Consider the following 17,355-nt stretch of genomic DNA (forward strand, 5'->3'; position numbering starts at 1 on the left):
TTTTGTCTGGCATGACTCTAGTTCATAATAAAACAGCCTTAATTGTTTGTGTTATTCATATATTACATTTGAACAGTAAATTCGAAGTGTTTATTGCTGACATAAATTGTTCTTATTAAAAGTTTTAAAAATCAGCTCCAAGTAATGTTTGTACTCTTTTTTGGGAAGAGATGCGTAGCGTTTTAAGCACCTTTGGAGGTGAATGGAGCAAGCAAGGAGTTGTTCAGAGGGATTTATTTTGCAGAAATCTCTGCCTTTGGATTGAGATGTCTATTAGGCATCAGCCTGAAAAATTGCATGAGTTATGATCCACCAAACACTTATTCATCATAAACAAGGATAGCTGTTCACTCTGTATTCTTCTGTTGGCTAATCTTACTTCTAGAAGAGGAGGAGGAGGGAAAGAGGTCTGTCTGTCTTTCTCTTCCCACCACCATACTCCTGTATTCTTTTCTTTCAATTTACTATTAGCACTGGGGTAAGTTTCTTCATTCTTCTTCCAGAACCAGCTTTACAGCTGGCAGCATTAGGGAAAATACTGTTTTTTCCCTTGTCATCAGCAGGTGGAGGACATAGGCACAGAAAGGCTGAGTGGCTTAACTGGGATCAGCTGTTGAATCTGTGATAGAGAACACAGAACAACCACTTCAGTAGGTTCTGTAGCCCAATAAGTTAGCTAAATAATAGGTAAAAAGGAAGAATATTATTTCTCCTACACATCTAATAGAGGCAAAAAAAAAAAAAAAAAAAGAAATATTGTGAGTTTCAGAAAATTGTGGAAAACGCGGTTTTTGAAGAAGGAAAAAAAAGTCAGTTCTCCTCGTGACTGATCTTTCAAAATGACAAATTAAAAACATCAGGTAGTATATGTCAAAATTATAGTACCTTCCTTATCCTTAAGGAAATCCTGACCTATCTATTCCTTGTCATTAAACTGAGATGCAGTTAGGAGTAGGGCTGCTGTTGTGACGCTGCTGTGCATGAGCATGGAAGCGTCTCTTCCTGGTTGCTGTGAGTTTAACTGGATAAAGGGCAGAGACTTTTTCTTCCCCAAACCAATGCTTCAGACACTACAGGACATGTTTTTTGTCATGGTGATGCAGAGCTGGGCTTGGCTGTGGCACTTTATCTCAGCAGCCTATGAGACGCTGCTGACTTCCCTTATCACCCTTACACAGGTTGTTTTTAGGGCAGTAGTTACTGTAAGCTGTCTGTAATGTGTTCAAGATGGTAACTGCTGCTTAGTTTCTTGGTTCCATTAGATTTATGTTTTACTGAGATAGTGTTTGTGTATGTTTTGAAGAAGACATGTTTGCCAGACGTTATGCAAGGAGTACTTCAACCCTAAAAAGGGAAATTCTTAATACAGGAACTATCACTTCGCGTTCAAAATTGATACGGCATGCATTCAATTTGTGGAAACTATAGAAAAAGTTTTTATTTTTTGGCTGTTCCTACCTTATGTTCTGCCTTTTACAACAAAATGTGGCTGAAACGGGGCTCAAAGATAGCCTAGGGAGGCAAATATTAAAGGCACAGAAAAGGCAATTTCAAGATCTGGAAACACCTGGGAAATCTTTCCAGCCCCCAGCCAGTGAACACAAAGGCTGACCCAAATGGGCCAGATACTGTCTGTTTATTGTATCCAAACCATAACCCAGGGAAATCTAATACTAAGACTTCAGTGTTTGTTAATTTTACAGAGAAGTTAGTGATGTTAAAACCTGCCAAGTATTTAACACATACTCTTTGTATAGTGATTATTTGCCTTGTGACATGTTGATCCTGTATGAGCTTTTGCACTTCAGGCTCTGCTGTGGATTCGTTACTCCAAAAATAAGTTTCACAGTAGGTGATGGTGATGTTGAGTATGAGTAAACATACCAACAGATATGTTCTCCATTCCTGCCCAGGGGGGTTGGCTGATGCTTTTTTTTTTTCCACCTCAGTGTTATTTTCAGTATTTTTGTATTTGCTGTAGTATTTGTACATTTTCAAATTTCTTGTCAAATGTTGGAATTATTCATGTGAATTTCTGTAACTGATGATAGTTTGGAAATTGCCAAAACAAATTCTGCTGTGATTTACATCAGTACAGTCTGAAATCACTTCCCGACTTAAATAAACCTGGAATTACTGTCTGTTGGCATTAATGTTCTGTTCCTGCACACTCTTCTGAGATCTTGTATGTGGTAGACGTTGTATATCTGTGTTAGTCTTACTGGAGTATTGGTTCCAATGCATGTGCCTAATCACTTGAATCTGAATCATTCATGGTTTAAAATTGTTAAAATGGTCCCTGGCACAGTTTTGGTATGTTTCTTTCTCCAGAGATTTAATAAGCTGGTTTTGGAATTTCCAGACCTCTGCACTGATGTTGTTTAACCTCAGCTGCTTCTCCTTCCCTTCTCATGAAAATGAAAAAATTAAGTACAGAAAATTGAAAGTATATGGAGTTTGAACTCCAAATGTAGTATTTGTTAAAGCAATTAAATGAATGCTGACTTTGATGTTTTGGCACTAATGTAGATACGGTATTTTAACATTGATTTCAGATTTAAGTACTTAAAATAAATAAATAAAGTGCTCTATTCCATGGGTAAATTGTAGTATTTTTCATTCCCTATAATTTTCTTCTCTATTACAAATTTAATCTTTGAGTGGCAATAACGTGCTCTAGGAAATGAACAATGCTATATGTTTTCAAAAGAACATGTGTGGGATACAGATGGGTACAGCAGTCCATCTGAAGGAATGTGGTTTTTCTTGTTGTTTGGAATTACCAACAATTCATAAGGGAATTACTCAATCTATGCAACACTGAGGTACATCTTTTTATGGACTAGCATGGTATAGAAATAGGTATATAGAAAATAGGTATATTTTGATCTTGTAGCTAAACAAGTATGCAGAAAAATATAATGTAGTTTACTTCCCGCAACTCTGATCAATTGATATTTTCTTTCTTTTAGGCTCCAGAAGCTTCCAAAATACCTACTTTTAGAAAACGTTAAAGGATTTGAATCCTCTTCTGCAAGGTAAAGTCTTACTTATACATGATTTATTTTTTAATAAAGGAGATTTTCCTTAGGAGAGGGCAGGATTTTTATTTCCTGGAATTTAAGAGAAGAAAATAGTGAGGTGGCACAGTTAGCAGCTGTAAGTAAAAGATACTGTTTTAATTTGGGAATTGAAGTCCTGTGAAAGGAACTTGATAAATAACTATTTCTCTAAGCAGATAAAATAGACTAGAACTTGACTCTGCTGTTTTTCTTTGATGACTTGGTATCCTTTACAAAGAAACAATATTTTTTTTCAAGGAGAGGTTTTAGTATCTTGTTCTGATATCACAATAGAATGCAGTAGCTTTCTTCAGTGCTTTTATTGATAGTATGTTGTCACTGATTCACTGTTGCTATAAAATGGTTCATAAAGAGAGTATGAAATCTGCATATAACTTTTGTCTGAAATACAAAAGAGGAAAATTGGTGATAAGATTACTTAATGACAGCAGGACCATTTTCCTCACTTGTGTGGAGAGACAGGGATTTAGTCATCTTTTCTCATTTCTTGCTGGAAATAAAATGGGATCTTTTCCTTGCATTTCTTAAATCAACAGGAGAGCAGCCAGCTTCTTCATACTTCTTAATGCATGTGGCAGGCAGCTGGGAGACATTTTCATCTTTCACTGATTAAAGCATGCAGCAATCCTATTGGAGATTTGGACTGCTTCTGGAGAGCCTGAGATTCTCTCCTTGCTGCTCCTTGCTGAGATTCTCTCCTGGCTGCTCCTTGCTGGCCAGTGTTTGAAACAGTTTGTAACTCAGAAAATACTGGTCAGAATGCTTGCTTTCTCTTCGGATGCAGTGCCATATACAGTACCAGATATAGGGTCACAGTTTGTGATTTATATATAGCCTGCATATACATGGAATAGAAAGGCAAGTCTTTTCAGGAAAACTCCGATATCAGTGATTTTTTTTTTTTAATGCTTGCAGAGCACAGTCCAAGCTTTCTTTTATTGTCAAATCCACAAATTTTTGACTTAACCATTTTATTAAGCTTAGCTGACATCATACGCGTGAACAGAGGGAAACAGTGAGCCATCTGTATCGATTTTAGTGTCAAATTTTATAATTCACAATAAAGAGGAAGTTTTGCTCTCTTATTTTCCTTGCTGTCTCACTCACCTAGAGATATATGCTTCTAGAGATGGAATTCTTTTGAAGGGATGTTTGCACCAAAGTAGGTGTTAGGTACTTGTGAATTTGTAGTGGTCATTTCTAGTTGCAGTAACACTGCATTTTGTATGTTGTCTCTATAAGTTCAGAAATGGGTTATTTTACATGTATAATTCTCTGTCTGATTCTTTCACTGAATGTGAAATCTCAGTACCTAAGGTATTACATTTGATGTGTTTTTACTTAGGATAAAAAGAACTAAAAGGGTTTATAAGGTCTTGTGAAGGGCATAATTGCTTCTCAATTCTTCTCATTGCCAGAAATGAACTTCTGCGAACACTAGAAACATGTGGATTTGAATATCAAGAATTTCTCTTGTCTCCAACCTGTGTGAGTATTAATTTTATTCTAAGATTATTTAGCTGTTCAAACAACACTGAGAACGAGGACATCTGAAAATGATGTGTTTTATTAGAAAAGAGGGTGGTGCCCAGAGCTTCTGAATGAGAGCAATCTGATATGACTGATTTCTCACTGGTACATTGGCATAATCTTACTGATGTTATTATTGTGATCCTAGTCATGCATCTTTTGCTACCATTTTTTTAAAGTAGGCGTGACGTAAGCCATGACCAAGAAGGTGCTTCCCTGCAGGAGCCTCATTGTTTCAGAACTGCTGATGCCTGTGATTTTCCAGCACAGAAAACATGACTGTCATCTGTGGGGGCAGGGCCACTGTTTGCATGTTTCCTTGACAACTGGAAGAGAATTAAGAGAGGTGCCAGATTGTGCAAGACTAAATGGGATCAGTGAAGTATCATATGTATTTGACAAAACATGGTAGAGAGTACTTTGAAAACCAGTGGTACATTTGTTTCATTGTTGGATGTCCTATAGTTCCTTGTAACAAAAGGAGAAACCTTTTTCCTGGTTTATAAAAAAACAAGCAGTACTCGTCCCAGGAAACAGTGGCGTGCCTCATTTTTCTTCTTTCCTCAGATAACAATTTGCTAATGTTCCTGTTCATTTACAGAGAAAATCAGAATCATGAGAAAAAAATACCTACTTGTTTCTTTGAGGTTACTTCTGCATGGGAATTACATTCATGGTTCATTAGAAGTATTTAGGTACTATCAATTAATTTTGATATCTCTTAAGTGGCAAAATGCATTAGTGTGAAATAATTTTATTAATGTAAATAATAATAGGTAACTTTTACAATGCTATAGATCATTTCTTCTCCATTTGTCACGCAGACCAAAAACTTGTGGATTTTTGCTTGCAGCTTGGCATTCCCAATTCTAGGCTGCGGTATTTTCTAATTGCAAAGCTTCACCAGGAGCCATTTTTCTTTCATGTTCCTGGTCAGGTGAGTGTAATTTCTGTTATTCAATTTTCTTGATTTAATGAAGATCGTAGTTTAAATTTTCAGTTTAGTAGTGTGGACAGGAGTGGATTAGACAAGAGATACCAACAGAAAAGTTGAAATCTCTTTTTCTTTGGCCTTGATGCTGTGTCTTCTAAAGACTGAAATGCATATCAATGGCTTAGTTGGCTTAAAGCAGTTGAGGTGGAAATGTCTTTTAGTAAAGGCGACCATTTGCAATTGTTTCCATCATCATTGCTGTTAGGTCAACTGATCTCAATGCAAACTTATTTATTTCTTTTTTAATCTTTGTAAAAATAACACCAAATGGTTATTTGCATCTCTGAAATAATTCTTAATCGCTACAGTTTCTGGTGTCAAGTTGTTTATCAAATGCAGTTACTTAATCTTTCTCACAATTGTATTCTTAGATATTGACACGATTCCCAGATCAGAATCTAGAAGAGTTATCCAAGGATGAAGTTGTTGACGAAGCTAGTTCTTCCTTGCCTTCTGGAGAGAAGAGTCTAGTTTCAAATATTGGTTCTGATTGCAGCAGCAAGAATGGACCCTTGCCAAAAGAAGCCTTTCTTTTTAAGCTTGAAACAGCAGAAGAAATGGTAAGGAAGCATAGTCAGGACAATGATCCCTCTATTCAAATGTTACAAGATTTCCTGGAAGATGAGAATGAAGAAATGAGTCAGTATTTTTTAGCACCCAAGTCCTTGGTACGCTATGCTTTCTTGTTAGACATTGTTAAACCCACTTGCCGGAGATCCACATGCTTTACAAAAGGGTAAGTTGCAAATAAAGTGTATTGCTGAATCATGTCCTGAAACTTAGAGTGTGTATTGTGCTTTCATTTGTGTACTAAAAAATTGAAGAAAAAAAAAAAGAACTATTTCATCACCAAAAAAAGACAGGAATCTGAGGAAAAAAAAAAAGAAAAATCTCCTTATGTAGCATGCTTCCTAATTGAATGGAATGCCAGCATGAGACTGTCTGGCAGAACATCATGTGCCCACTCCAAAAATGCATTCACAAAAGACACTGCCATTTGTTATTGACCTTCACAGAAGCTTAATTACCCCTGCGGAAAATATGGTTCCAGTAGACTGGTATAGTACTGATTCATTAATGAATTTCTTTATAATGCTCACTGCTGTTACAAAGCGTCATGCATGACAGATCCATTCCTCATTAAAACTGTCTCCACTGTACGTTTTATTGATTTCCTGGATGTTTCAGCTGTGTAGGTCAAAATAGCTGTGAATTGGCCATATATCATAAAACCAGTTAGTTGCAGCATTACAAATCATATTTGATGGAGCAAAACATCAGTGCGTTTCTGTCTAGTAGTTTTCTGATTCATGCTTTGGAATTTTAAGTTTGATTGGCAGGTGTTGTTGAGTGTTTTGAAATACCACAGGCAACCTGTCAAGAGCTTCTCCACTGAGTGCATTGGTACTGGAAAGTGCCAGTTAGAGCCTGGAGGTTTGTGTTTGAGTTCTTAAGATGTTTCAACAGAATAATACTCAGTTAATGAATTAAAGCTAATTATAGCAAGTTTTTTTGTTGTTAGTAGTAGAAATTAGAATGTCAGATGAACTGAATTCCTGCAGATTTTGTGATTTCAGCTTTTTGATAATAAAAAAGCAGAGAAGAATTTCAAAATTCGTGCAACAAGAAAGCCTTTCCTCCACCTCTCACTGATATGTCTTTTCTGCCCTCCCTGTTTTGAGTCATGGGGAAGTCAGCATTGTGGGAGCTGTTTCATAACTAAAGTTGTCAAATAAAAAAATGTAGACTTTCTTTTTTGTATTTGTTGCCTTTTTAATGATGTGGGAAGAGTCAGGCCGGATAGTTGTAGTTCTTGGCTCATGATTTACTGGCTTTGGAACAAAGAATTGGAAAGGGAAGATATGACCACATGGAGAACCATGTCAGGTATAATTTACAGCTCAGTACTAAGACAGTTGTTGTAATTACATTTCAGTCTTCATCCAGAGCTCTTTCTGAGGCTTAGAGTACATCACTGCTGTAAGAAGTCTAGAAGTTCTCTGAACAGATTTGGGAAAGAGGACCCTGAATGAAGCAGAGCAGTACTCAGAGCAGTAGAGAGAATCTCTTTGCTGTGCTACTTGTATGGTGTTTTCCTTATCAATCACACTGATCATTGCTAATTCAGAGGCCTTGAACACGTTACATCAGTGCTTTTGTTTGCCTTTCTGCCTTTGTCATACGCTGTGTCTTCTGGGAGGTCAAAAAGCTCTGATGGGGTTTAGGGCAAAATATAGATGTGATGTTTGAGAGATGGAGCAGAACCTTCCAGCTTAGACTCCTAGACAATTTGAAAATGATTGCTGAGTTTCTTGAGTGTGCGAATACCATTGGTTTCTCTAGGGAATGTGTTTGTGAGGTATGAAGTTGTGATAGAGGAAAATTACCATTTTGAAGGACAGAGTAAATGAAAGCTATTTATTTGATTCAAATTTTTCTGGACTCACAAATTCTTGCTATGCTGACAAGAACAGCCTTCAGAGACAGAGCAATATTAGTTACAGAAATTCTCTCTAATGACAGTGTATACCAGGAAATAACATATTAAAGTTTGAAACTGAGCTTTTTATAAAGCTTAGAAAATAAAGATGGGATGTAAGAAAATAATGACATGAGTCAGGTGAAAATTTAGGACTGCAGTTTCTTAAGCCATCTGCTTCTTTCATTGTAACTGCTAATGAAATATCCAAAAATCAATGCATCGTTTTTCACTGTGGCAAAATTTCCCTTTTTTAATTATGTTCTGAGTTTAAGGTAGGCACGTTAATTTTTCTGTAGTCAGCAACTGCAATAATAATCAATGACGTTCAAGCTAACATTGCCCATCTATCCACATTTTAAAAAAGGAAAGGTAGGACAATCTTCATTTTTAAATCTAGTTGGCTATACCAACTGGATTTTTTTTTGTGAGTTCTTTAGTCACAGTTATTTAGACTAGGGTGCATTAGATAACATGTATCACATTTAAAAAATCCTCTTTCCCCCATAAAACTCTGAACTACCACTTTGAAATTTATCCTCATTTATTTTATTTTGTCTCAGATACGTTCAGCTAAAGTAAGATCGAATAGTATTAGATACCATGTAAGATGAGGATTCCTCAGTGTATGTGTTTTACCTTATTAAATGTGGCATTAGGGAATTTTCAGAGTGCTGCTAACCAATTAAATGTTATATGTTTACAGTTCAATTTCATGTGGTGTTAGTGTTTAGGTCACTTTGTCCTGATCTAAGATAAGATTTGCATGTACTTTATTTTAAAAATTGCTGTTAGTTTCACTGATACTGGTAGAACTACTCATAAGCATTTCCAGATGAAGAAATTCTCAAGATTTGAGTCATATTGAGTCATTACATCTTTGATGAAGGCAGACCACTCCTTTATTCATTGCAGAGTTAGTAGGCTTAAAACACAGCGGTCTTTACAGTTACACAGAGAAAACTTGACGATAGTATATAGCAATGGTTGATGCAGACCACTCGCGTCTGATGCGAGGATCTTCCAAGTTCTTCTACTTTGCAAAAGCCAGTGATGGCCTTGATTCAGTCTCTGTTCAGTACATTCATTTGCTATTGTTGTTAGAACGTCAGAGCTTGTTTCTGAAAGCCCATGATTATATTTAAATGATAGCCTGGAAGAGAGTACAGAGTAAACATATCGTTATGCAGTCAACCACAAAGCATCCAAAAAAGCTGTCGTATGTTTTTATACCATAAGTGTGCTTACTGTGTGGTTGGATGCTGTTTTTCATTTCTTTCTTTTTTTCTTCTGCTTCTCTGCATAGAAGCCCATCCCCCATACCTTCCCTTTGTGGAAAATCTGCAAGCAAGCAAAAGTTAAATCTGACTGAACTACTTTGTTCCTAATGGATTGATTGAAAGCTGCAGGATCACGCTTAATGGTCCTGCTTTTAATATGGTCGGCCAATTAGAACCCTAGGACCGTTTGGCCTTTGACATATTTTGCCTTAGTGCAAAATCAATGTTTGCAATGTAGATGGGCCTTTCTGATGATGCTGTGCTTGAGTTACTTTCCTTATATAAGGCATTAGCGTGGTTAAACCCTTGTGCATTGATTGCAGACTCATCCCCAGAGGTTATCTTCAGAGGCTACTGCATTTCAAGAGTTAGCATTGTTGATAACAAGGCCTTTTCCTTTATCAGTCCAGAAGGCTATTTGTTAATTCCAGCAAATGAAGTTCATCCTGCATCCTTGTGATTGTTAGTACCAATGTCCAATGAAAATATTCATTTAAGATTGTTTTTGTTAAGGTATGGGCACTATGTAGAAGGGACAGGCTCAGTTCTGCAGACAGCAGTAGATGTGCAGGTAAGTATGATTACACTAACGTATGAGAAATACTTGTCTTAAAGCTTGTTTTGTCTGTCTTCTGCTTTGTTGTTCTGAATAACACAACAAAAATGCTTTTAAGGAAATAAGTTTCTATCTGATGTACTTAGAGTTTCCAAACAGCAATTTATTTGAATCAAAATATACCTGTGCCTTTCTTTATGGAGAACGAATTGGTATTTTATTATTTGTACTGTCACGTAGAGATTCCGCAGTGAAAACATTTCAGTGTGAAAACATTAAAATTGACTAATTCTATTGACAAATTACACTGCCAAGTTGTGATTCGAGGGACTTTTTTATGTATGTGAGCTGGTAAGCATTGTCAAATGTTTAATATTAAAATCTTTGAATGTCAAAATTATTATCTGGAAGGACATAACATTTTGAAAGGTTCTGCTGTAGATGCTAAGTTCACCACAAAGTGGTACTTTGGCATGGGGAAAGGTAGCAGACAAACATTTCCTCCTGCACTTCTGTGCCACTCACTAATATTGTAAGGTATTTTTAAGCATAAGAGGAATTCAGTTTGGAATTCAGAATAATCCCAAAACAAATGGATTAAAGCAGTTGAGCCGTATCTGTACTACTTAACTTGCGTGTATATATGTATGATATTTCTGAGCTATACTAAGTCAATATTTTGTCATTAACAAATGTTTATAGTCGTTTGATTGCCTCATTAAGTATTGGTATGGCTTGTAAACTTGGGGAAGAAGTGATGAATTCCTTCATCACTTGACTTTGTTCTTGTCAGTGCTCATATTAAGATATTGGCTGCAAAAATAGAACAGTTAACGTGCTTTCAAATTGACTTTGGCACTGTGATAATCAAGGAAATGCTCTGTTGTGATGTGAGTGTTACAGTGTAATTTCATGTTCTGCCTGTGCCAGTGATACCTGTTGTTTTGGATATTCTTTGTAGCTTGAATCAGTGTTTAAGCACATTGAGAACTTAACAGAAGAAGAGAAGCTTATGAAACTGTCGACGCTAAAACTGAGGTATTTTACTCCAAGAGAAATAGCAAATCTGCATGGATTCCCTCCAGAATTTGGTATGTGCTCACAAAGTATCCACTTATACTTCATTCTTAAGTTATGCCAATGTAGTTTTTTTGTTGGAAGTAATGTGTGCATTTTATTTTGTAAGTTTTTTCTGACCATTCAGCTTTTCTGATCGGTTCTTACTAATTGGCTGAGTTTCCTCTAAATTCCCTTTTGTCATGAGAAGTGCTGTATTACTGAATGACACTGAAGGAATATCTTTGTTTTACAATTGAAACTATTTACTCAGCAGCCAACATTACCCATAACCAATAAGTCAACATATCCTGCCAGCTTAGGATGCCTTAGCTCTCACTATTTGAGCTGCATGCTCCCTTCCATACGTTTGCAGCTGGTAACAGAAAGGGAATAACTTCACAGTATACAAATGCTTCTTTGCTCAGGAGTGACAAATCTCTTCAATTAATGATTTTTTAAGTCCTCTCTAATTTCTAGAAAAGGCAGTCCTAGCCCTTGGTCAATTACTTTGTTTTCTGTTTTTGTGGAGACAAGGGAGTCAAGGAGCAAGACTGGGCAATACCGGTATGTTGCACATAGGTCAACTGGTATTAAGCCAGAAATGAATGCACGAGAGTTTTCCTTGCTCTTCAGCAAAGAAAGACAAGGAAATGGACCTGTTACTGTCTGCTAAGGAGCTTGGTCTGCTGCCATTACATCAGATCAATTTATTGTCTCTCAGCAATACAGACTTCCAGGACACCAGTGACCTTGAGTAACTTGTAATATAGTTCAACTTTCTGAGCAGCTTTGAGTACTGATAGTTTGCATATATTTTTTTCTTTCATATCTTTAGGGTTTTTTTTGTATTTGTTCCTTGTAATTACATAAAAAACATACATTAAAACAACATTATCGAATTTGCGTAGTCATTAGACTTGACACCACTAAGCTTACTTGTTCTGTAATTTTTTCATGAGTGTGCCATGTTGAGTTAGGTGTCAATATGCAGGAGTATTCCATAGCTGCCCTTCTTTAATGGATTGGTCATGTATAGGCTTATAATAATGTTTAAGTTCCATTTTGAACACAGAATTATCCATTTTCTCTCTTTTTAGATACAGTGCTGCTTATAACAGCTTGTGTTTTCCAATCATTGGATCAGTCTTTGCAATACCACTAAGAGGTGTACTAGAGTTAATTTTGCTTGTATTTAATAGAAGCAGAACCAAGGCACAGAGATTTGTTTGTGTAACTCCATATGTTTGAGTGACCTTTATTGTTTCAGAGCACTTGGAATGATGCTAAGTGTTCTCTGTTCAGAGCTCATCTTCAGGGACAGCTGTTACCTTCCATGTTTCTGCAAACCACAACTGAACTCTCAAGACAAGTCAGGCTTCTGAATTTGAGGAGCATCCAGGTAGTCACTATCTATGAAGTGCTCACTTGGCAACCTTGTCTTGTCACCAGAGAAATGCACAGCAGCCAGGGACAGATCGCAGTTCTTATAGTGCTAGACTCTTCTGCTTTAATGATGGAAACTCCTTTACAGCTCTTGCAGTTCCCTTCTTCAGTATACTACTTTTCCAACTTCCATAACACATGGAACAAGCCTCGTATCCAATGGCTTCCTCTGTCATATATCCTGATTCATATGCACATTAAGGCTTTCCCAGTGCACTGAGTCACAAGTCTGACCTTTGCCTCCTTTGTTTTAATCTAGATGTTTTCCACTTTGTACGTGTAGGGGGAAAAAAAGTGTTACTCAGCTCTGTGCTGATAGTAATCTGGTGAATTTAGCTACTGTGAGTTTCTTTTGAGGATTTACATGCTGTATTTTCTTGAAAAGACTTGCAAGTTGCTATATTTATGGCTACAGTAAGGGGTATGTCACTGATTGCATTTCTTCCATACTTAATTTGAAATCGTTCTTGAGAAGTGTGGAATTTTCAGAGGAAAATACACTGTAATTTCACTGCATCTGTGTTCTTTAGCAACAATTTGGCTGAAATTTTCAGTGTCAGAATGCCTGGAGTTGTACCCACTGCAACTATTTGTTCAAAAAATGAATGAATTAACAAATGAGAAAACTATGAAAGCTGAAATCGAAATGAACAGAATGTGAGGAAGCTTTGTCACAGCATCAGCATATTGCTAGCTGCAGCAACAGTGTTGTAAGAAACATTATCGTGTCTAAATGCAGCATAATTGTGTCTATATTCTAACAGATTTATGGTCTTTTCAAGTACATGAGATATAGAGCTAGAGTCATTGTCTTGTCTTAATGTTAACAGATTTATTTGTGCTTTTAACATCTCAGTGTATAAGTTGTAATTGCACTACAGGTCAATGAAAAAATATGCAATCATTTATCTTAATCATGGGTCCCACTGCAGTGTCATTAAAAGCGATCAGAGCGTTCTTGCACCTGTGACCTGCTTTCATGAGGGTGATGTCAGGAGGCCTTTTCCATTTTTCCTTTTAGCAATGTGTGTAAGCTATTAAGAAACAAACGGCACAGCACTCTGTGGTAGTGCCTGTTGTCAAGGCATTGCGAAGTAACATGCAAGACATAAATGATATGGTGAGATCTGTGCAACAAGTACAAGCGTTCTGGTATGAGTTGTTAAATCTGTCCTGATGATGTAGTTACTCTTGAGCCAAAAAGACAGAAGATGCAAGATAATGTAAACAGGCAGATGGAGAGAGGTTTGGGATAAAGAAAACAGTCCTGAAAATGAATTATGGCTTTCAATTGCCAAAAGACAGAAGGAGAAACTCTGAAATTATCAGCATTCAGATAAGCTTCTTGAGCTCTAATTACATGTGCATGTGTGTGCATAAGTACACATTTATTTTCATATACTCTTCTGTACCTTATTAGTGATACAATGTGAAAACTATTTTAGTAAGTCTGTGTGGAGAAATGCAAACGGTTGTTCCAAAGGGAAAAGAATAGGTGCCCAAATTTGAGCGCTGAGAAGCTGTTCAGAATGGCTAGAGCTGGCAGAAAACATGTTTACCAAAGTAATCCGTATTCAAGGCATTAATAACTGGCAGAGAAGGATGGAACAATTCCTCCCAGACACTTCCTCCTCAGCTTCCCACCTTTGGCTCAGCAGCTATCCAGCCATGTTCTCTCCTGAGCTCTCCTTGAACAAGGATTTTTCTGAGGTGCTCTGAAAACTTCAGAATATATATATCACTTCTTCCTCACACCAATTGTTTGTGCATCAAAGCTAAGCTGGGTGGTGATAACCTCAGAGTCAAAGTTACATGTTTCTTCTTACGGAATGAGCAAATAATTGAATGTGGTCAAGTTTCAACAGCTTAGCAAATGACCATAACAGTCGAATCACCACTGCTTTTCATCTTTCAGTCAGTTTGCAGATACACTTTAGCTTGTAGCTGGAGTAAGCTGAGAGTGCAAGCAAGGACGGGTACAGCAGACCAGCCAGTTGGCAACTTCTTAATTTTCAGAAGCTTGGTCACCTGTGATTGCACATTCACTACAGAACACAGCCCTTTCACAATAGCTGGAACAGTCTAACATTTTCTGGTCCTCCTTTCTTCTTGCCAGTCAATGCATTTACAATGTGAAGGACTGGATGGTGTCTGTATTTCTGAGTGCATTCCACAAGGACAGTATTGAATTACATGGAAAATTGTTCAGCTGCTTGATCTCTCCCTGAATAAACCTTCCTCATAGCCTGATCTGTACTGGTAGTACCTTGCAATGTGAGACTAATTTAGTTTTCCATAACTGGTTAGAGGGCCTCAGATTGGAGTTACAATATATAGCCTGTAATGAAATGCATTTTATCATATCTGTAGAGTCATCTTATTTTCTTTCTCCTGTGGCTACATTACTCTTTTCATTTTCTCTTGAGTAGCAGCTGTGCAGTGTACAATTGTATTTATAAATTTGTGAACTGTAAGGGTGTGTGTTTTTGTATATATGAAATCTATATTTTTGAACTGCTCATTGAAAAAAGGAATAGCCAAAAAGCCAGGGAGAACCTCGGACTAATGACTCTGTGCTGTTTTATTTTAGGCTTTCCTGACAAAGTATCAATAAAGCAATGCTACCGTCTTCTGGGAAATAGCCTCAACGTACATGTGGTGGCAAAATTGATCTCCATTCTACTCGGATAATTTAGAACCCGAATTGGATGACTATGGATTGGTGACAGAAAATACTTCAGTCTTTCACGAGCAAGCTGATGGCAGCCTAACAAAAATCAGAACTAACTAAAATATACAGATATTTTGCTAAACAGTTCCGATATGTTTAAATACCTTTCACTCACGGTGGATTTGCACTCCAGATGTCCTTTATTGAAATAGAGGTTTCCAGGAATTAATTGCTCCTTTTAGATATTGGTTTTACTTTGCAAATGAAAAACAGCAGAAATAATTACATATGTATCTCAATAAAAATGGAGAAAACAATTTTATCTGAAAGCTACTCTCAGTACAATATAAAAAGACTGTAAATGTCAAAGCTGCTTTCATTAAGTGCAAAGACAAGTTTCCGTGTGTAAAATGCTTTCATTTGTAAACTACAGCAATCCATTCCAAACAGATTTATTGTATATATAATCTAATTATTTTTTAAAAATCTAATGAAAGTGTTAAACTCAGTATTTTATGTAGACTTTTTAAGAAGACCCGTTGTCATCTGAAGTTTAGGTTTGTCTGATCCTGTCTAAATACTTTCAGGTTTCTGGAATTCAAGTGTGCCTGTTCTGTATGATTTGTTCAGCTGAATAAAAATATTTCAAGATTATCATAACCCTGACAACAACTTGGCTGTTTCTGTTCTCACTCACATTATTTAGGATGAGATCATTGCTCCTTACCAATGACCTACACATAAAAGACACGAAAAGTAAAAACTTTGTGTTTTCATAGATTGCTTCTGGTTCCTGCACACCAGTAAGTTGTCAAAGCTGGCAGTCCTGAAAAAGACATTATTTGTTCTTATTTCCCTTGTGGGAAAACGTGGCAGTTGTGGTGTATTGCATCTAGGCTTGATAGCGCAGGAGAGACTGTAGGGACTGTAGAGAACAAAGTCAGTATAAAGAAGTCGCAGCTTTTCAAATCTACTGTATCATCCTGAAAAACAAAGAGCATGCAGTTATTGTTTACTGCCATAGTTTCTCTTATTCTGACTTCTTTTTCATTTATTCTCTTGGTTGTTGTGCTGCTTCTGGACTGTGAAACCAGCAAAACCTTGGGTGAAGCTACTATAGCCTGCTTTATTCTTTAAGAACACTTGGACATCTTGTGGTCTCCAGCTATGAAAGAGAAATGAAAATGGATTCTCCTAAAAGAGCTATGGAGCAGGCTGTAAAGAATAAAAGACCACCTCAGGTTAGGTAATCTCTTGTAGTAGCACAGCAGTGGCAGAAACTGCTGGACTGATGTGAGGCTGTGCCTACTACTAAACTACGCAAAAAGCAAGCTGGTGATGTTACAAACCATAGTTGTCTGTTAAGGTGATTTTTATTGTGTAGATGTATCTAATAGATCAGTAACTAGTTACTACATATTCTGGTTCTTGAGAGATGTAATAATAGATCTTCTAACCTTGTAATAGAAGTGAAGCTAAATTGAGTGAGTGCTTCTTTTCCCACCTGTTTGGCATTAATAGACTCCTTTGCTGAGTGCTGTTGGGTTGCAGCTGCTTGGCCTCACTCAATGATCATGTTGCCTCCTTTTCTGAGCAGCTTTCTACTAAGTGCTTTGCAGCCCACATCAGTGCCGTGCTTTGCAGCTTCAGCCTTAGCGTTTTCACAGCAATTAAGTATGATTACCAAAGCAGCTGAAAGGTAAATGGGTGAAATTGGGAAGACAGCTCTGGAAACTTCCAGAATCTGGTTTTTGGTTGCATGACTTGCTTATTCTGCGCGTATGGACTACTTCTCATTATCTCCATGACATAATGAGCTGAACGTCCTCAGCCTTGCGAAGCTCCACCAAGGAAAAGATCTCATGGTGGTCGGTGCCGTATTTATGCAGCCAGCTGTAAGGCTTGCACATTGCCTACAGAACATCTTACCTGCATTAGCTGGCTGTAGTCTGAGTCAACTTAAGTGTCCCCATACAAAGAAACCTGTGAAATGGTGAAATTACTGAAATACTGTTCCTATAAATCAGGGGTTTGAGTGTTTTTTATACATGGACTCAACGTTTTCCAGATTAGGTGCATCTTCCCATGTGTGTGGCTGTATAATTCTGTGCTAACAGCTATTGCAAATTTCTAATACAAATAGAACATTTAGCAACTATTCCTAACCTCTCTTGGGTTAACTGTTCATACCCAGCCCATCCTTTGATTCTTCTGTTCTATTAGCTTGCTGTTCATACTGAAGTTCAACATTTAATGGTCT

At 37.1% G+C, this 17,355-nt stretch overlaps 1 protein-coding gene across 8 annotated transcripts in view; it reads left to right on the plus strand.

The window, feature by feature from the left end:
- Positions 1 to 15,755, plus strand: part of TRDMT1 (tRNA aspartic acid methyltransferase 1) — a 41,083-nt gene extending 25,328 nt beyond the window's left edge. For 6 of the 8 annotated variants that reach the window (XM_085227334.1, XM_085227333.1, XM_085227328.1 and 3 more), the window contains 7 exons: positions 2,973 to 3,038; positions 4,502 to 4,571; positions 5,467 to 5,550; positions 5,979 to 6,343; positions 9,880 to 9,937; positions 10,884 to 11,013; positions 15,015 to 15,755. In XM_085227334.1, the coding sequence (XP_085083460.1) occupies positions 2,973 to 3,038; positions 4,502 to 4,571; positions 5,467 to 5,550; positions 5,979 to 6,343; positions 9,880 to 9,937; positions 10,884 to 11,013; positions 15,015 to 15,115 (874 nt within the window). In that variant the 3' untranslated portion in view covers positions 15,116 to 15,755. Of the gene's footprint in view, positions 1 to 2,972; positions 3,039 to 4,501; positions 4,572 to 5,466; positions 5,551 to 5,978; positions 6,344 to 9,879; positions 9,938 to 10,883; positions 11,014 to 12,248; positions 12,381 to 15,014 lie in introns of those variants that run through there. The other 2 variants (XM_085227329.1, XM_085227330.1) reach the window with 2 other exon arrangements.
- The last annotated feature ends 1,600 nt before the right edge of the window (positions 15,756 to 17,355 follow it).

The sequence above is a fragment of the Meleagris gallopavo genome, chromosome 6 (genome assembly GCF_905368555.1).
Source record: "Meleagris gallopavo chromosome 6, MGAL_WU_HG_1.1, whole genome shotgun sequence".
In the NCBI taxonomy this organism is placed as follows: Eukaryota; Metazoa; Chordata; class Aves; order Galliformes; family Phasianidae; genus Meleagris; species Meleagris gallopavo.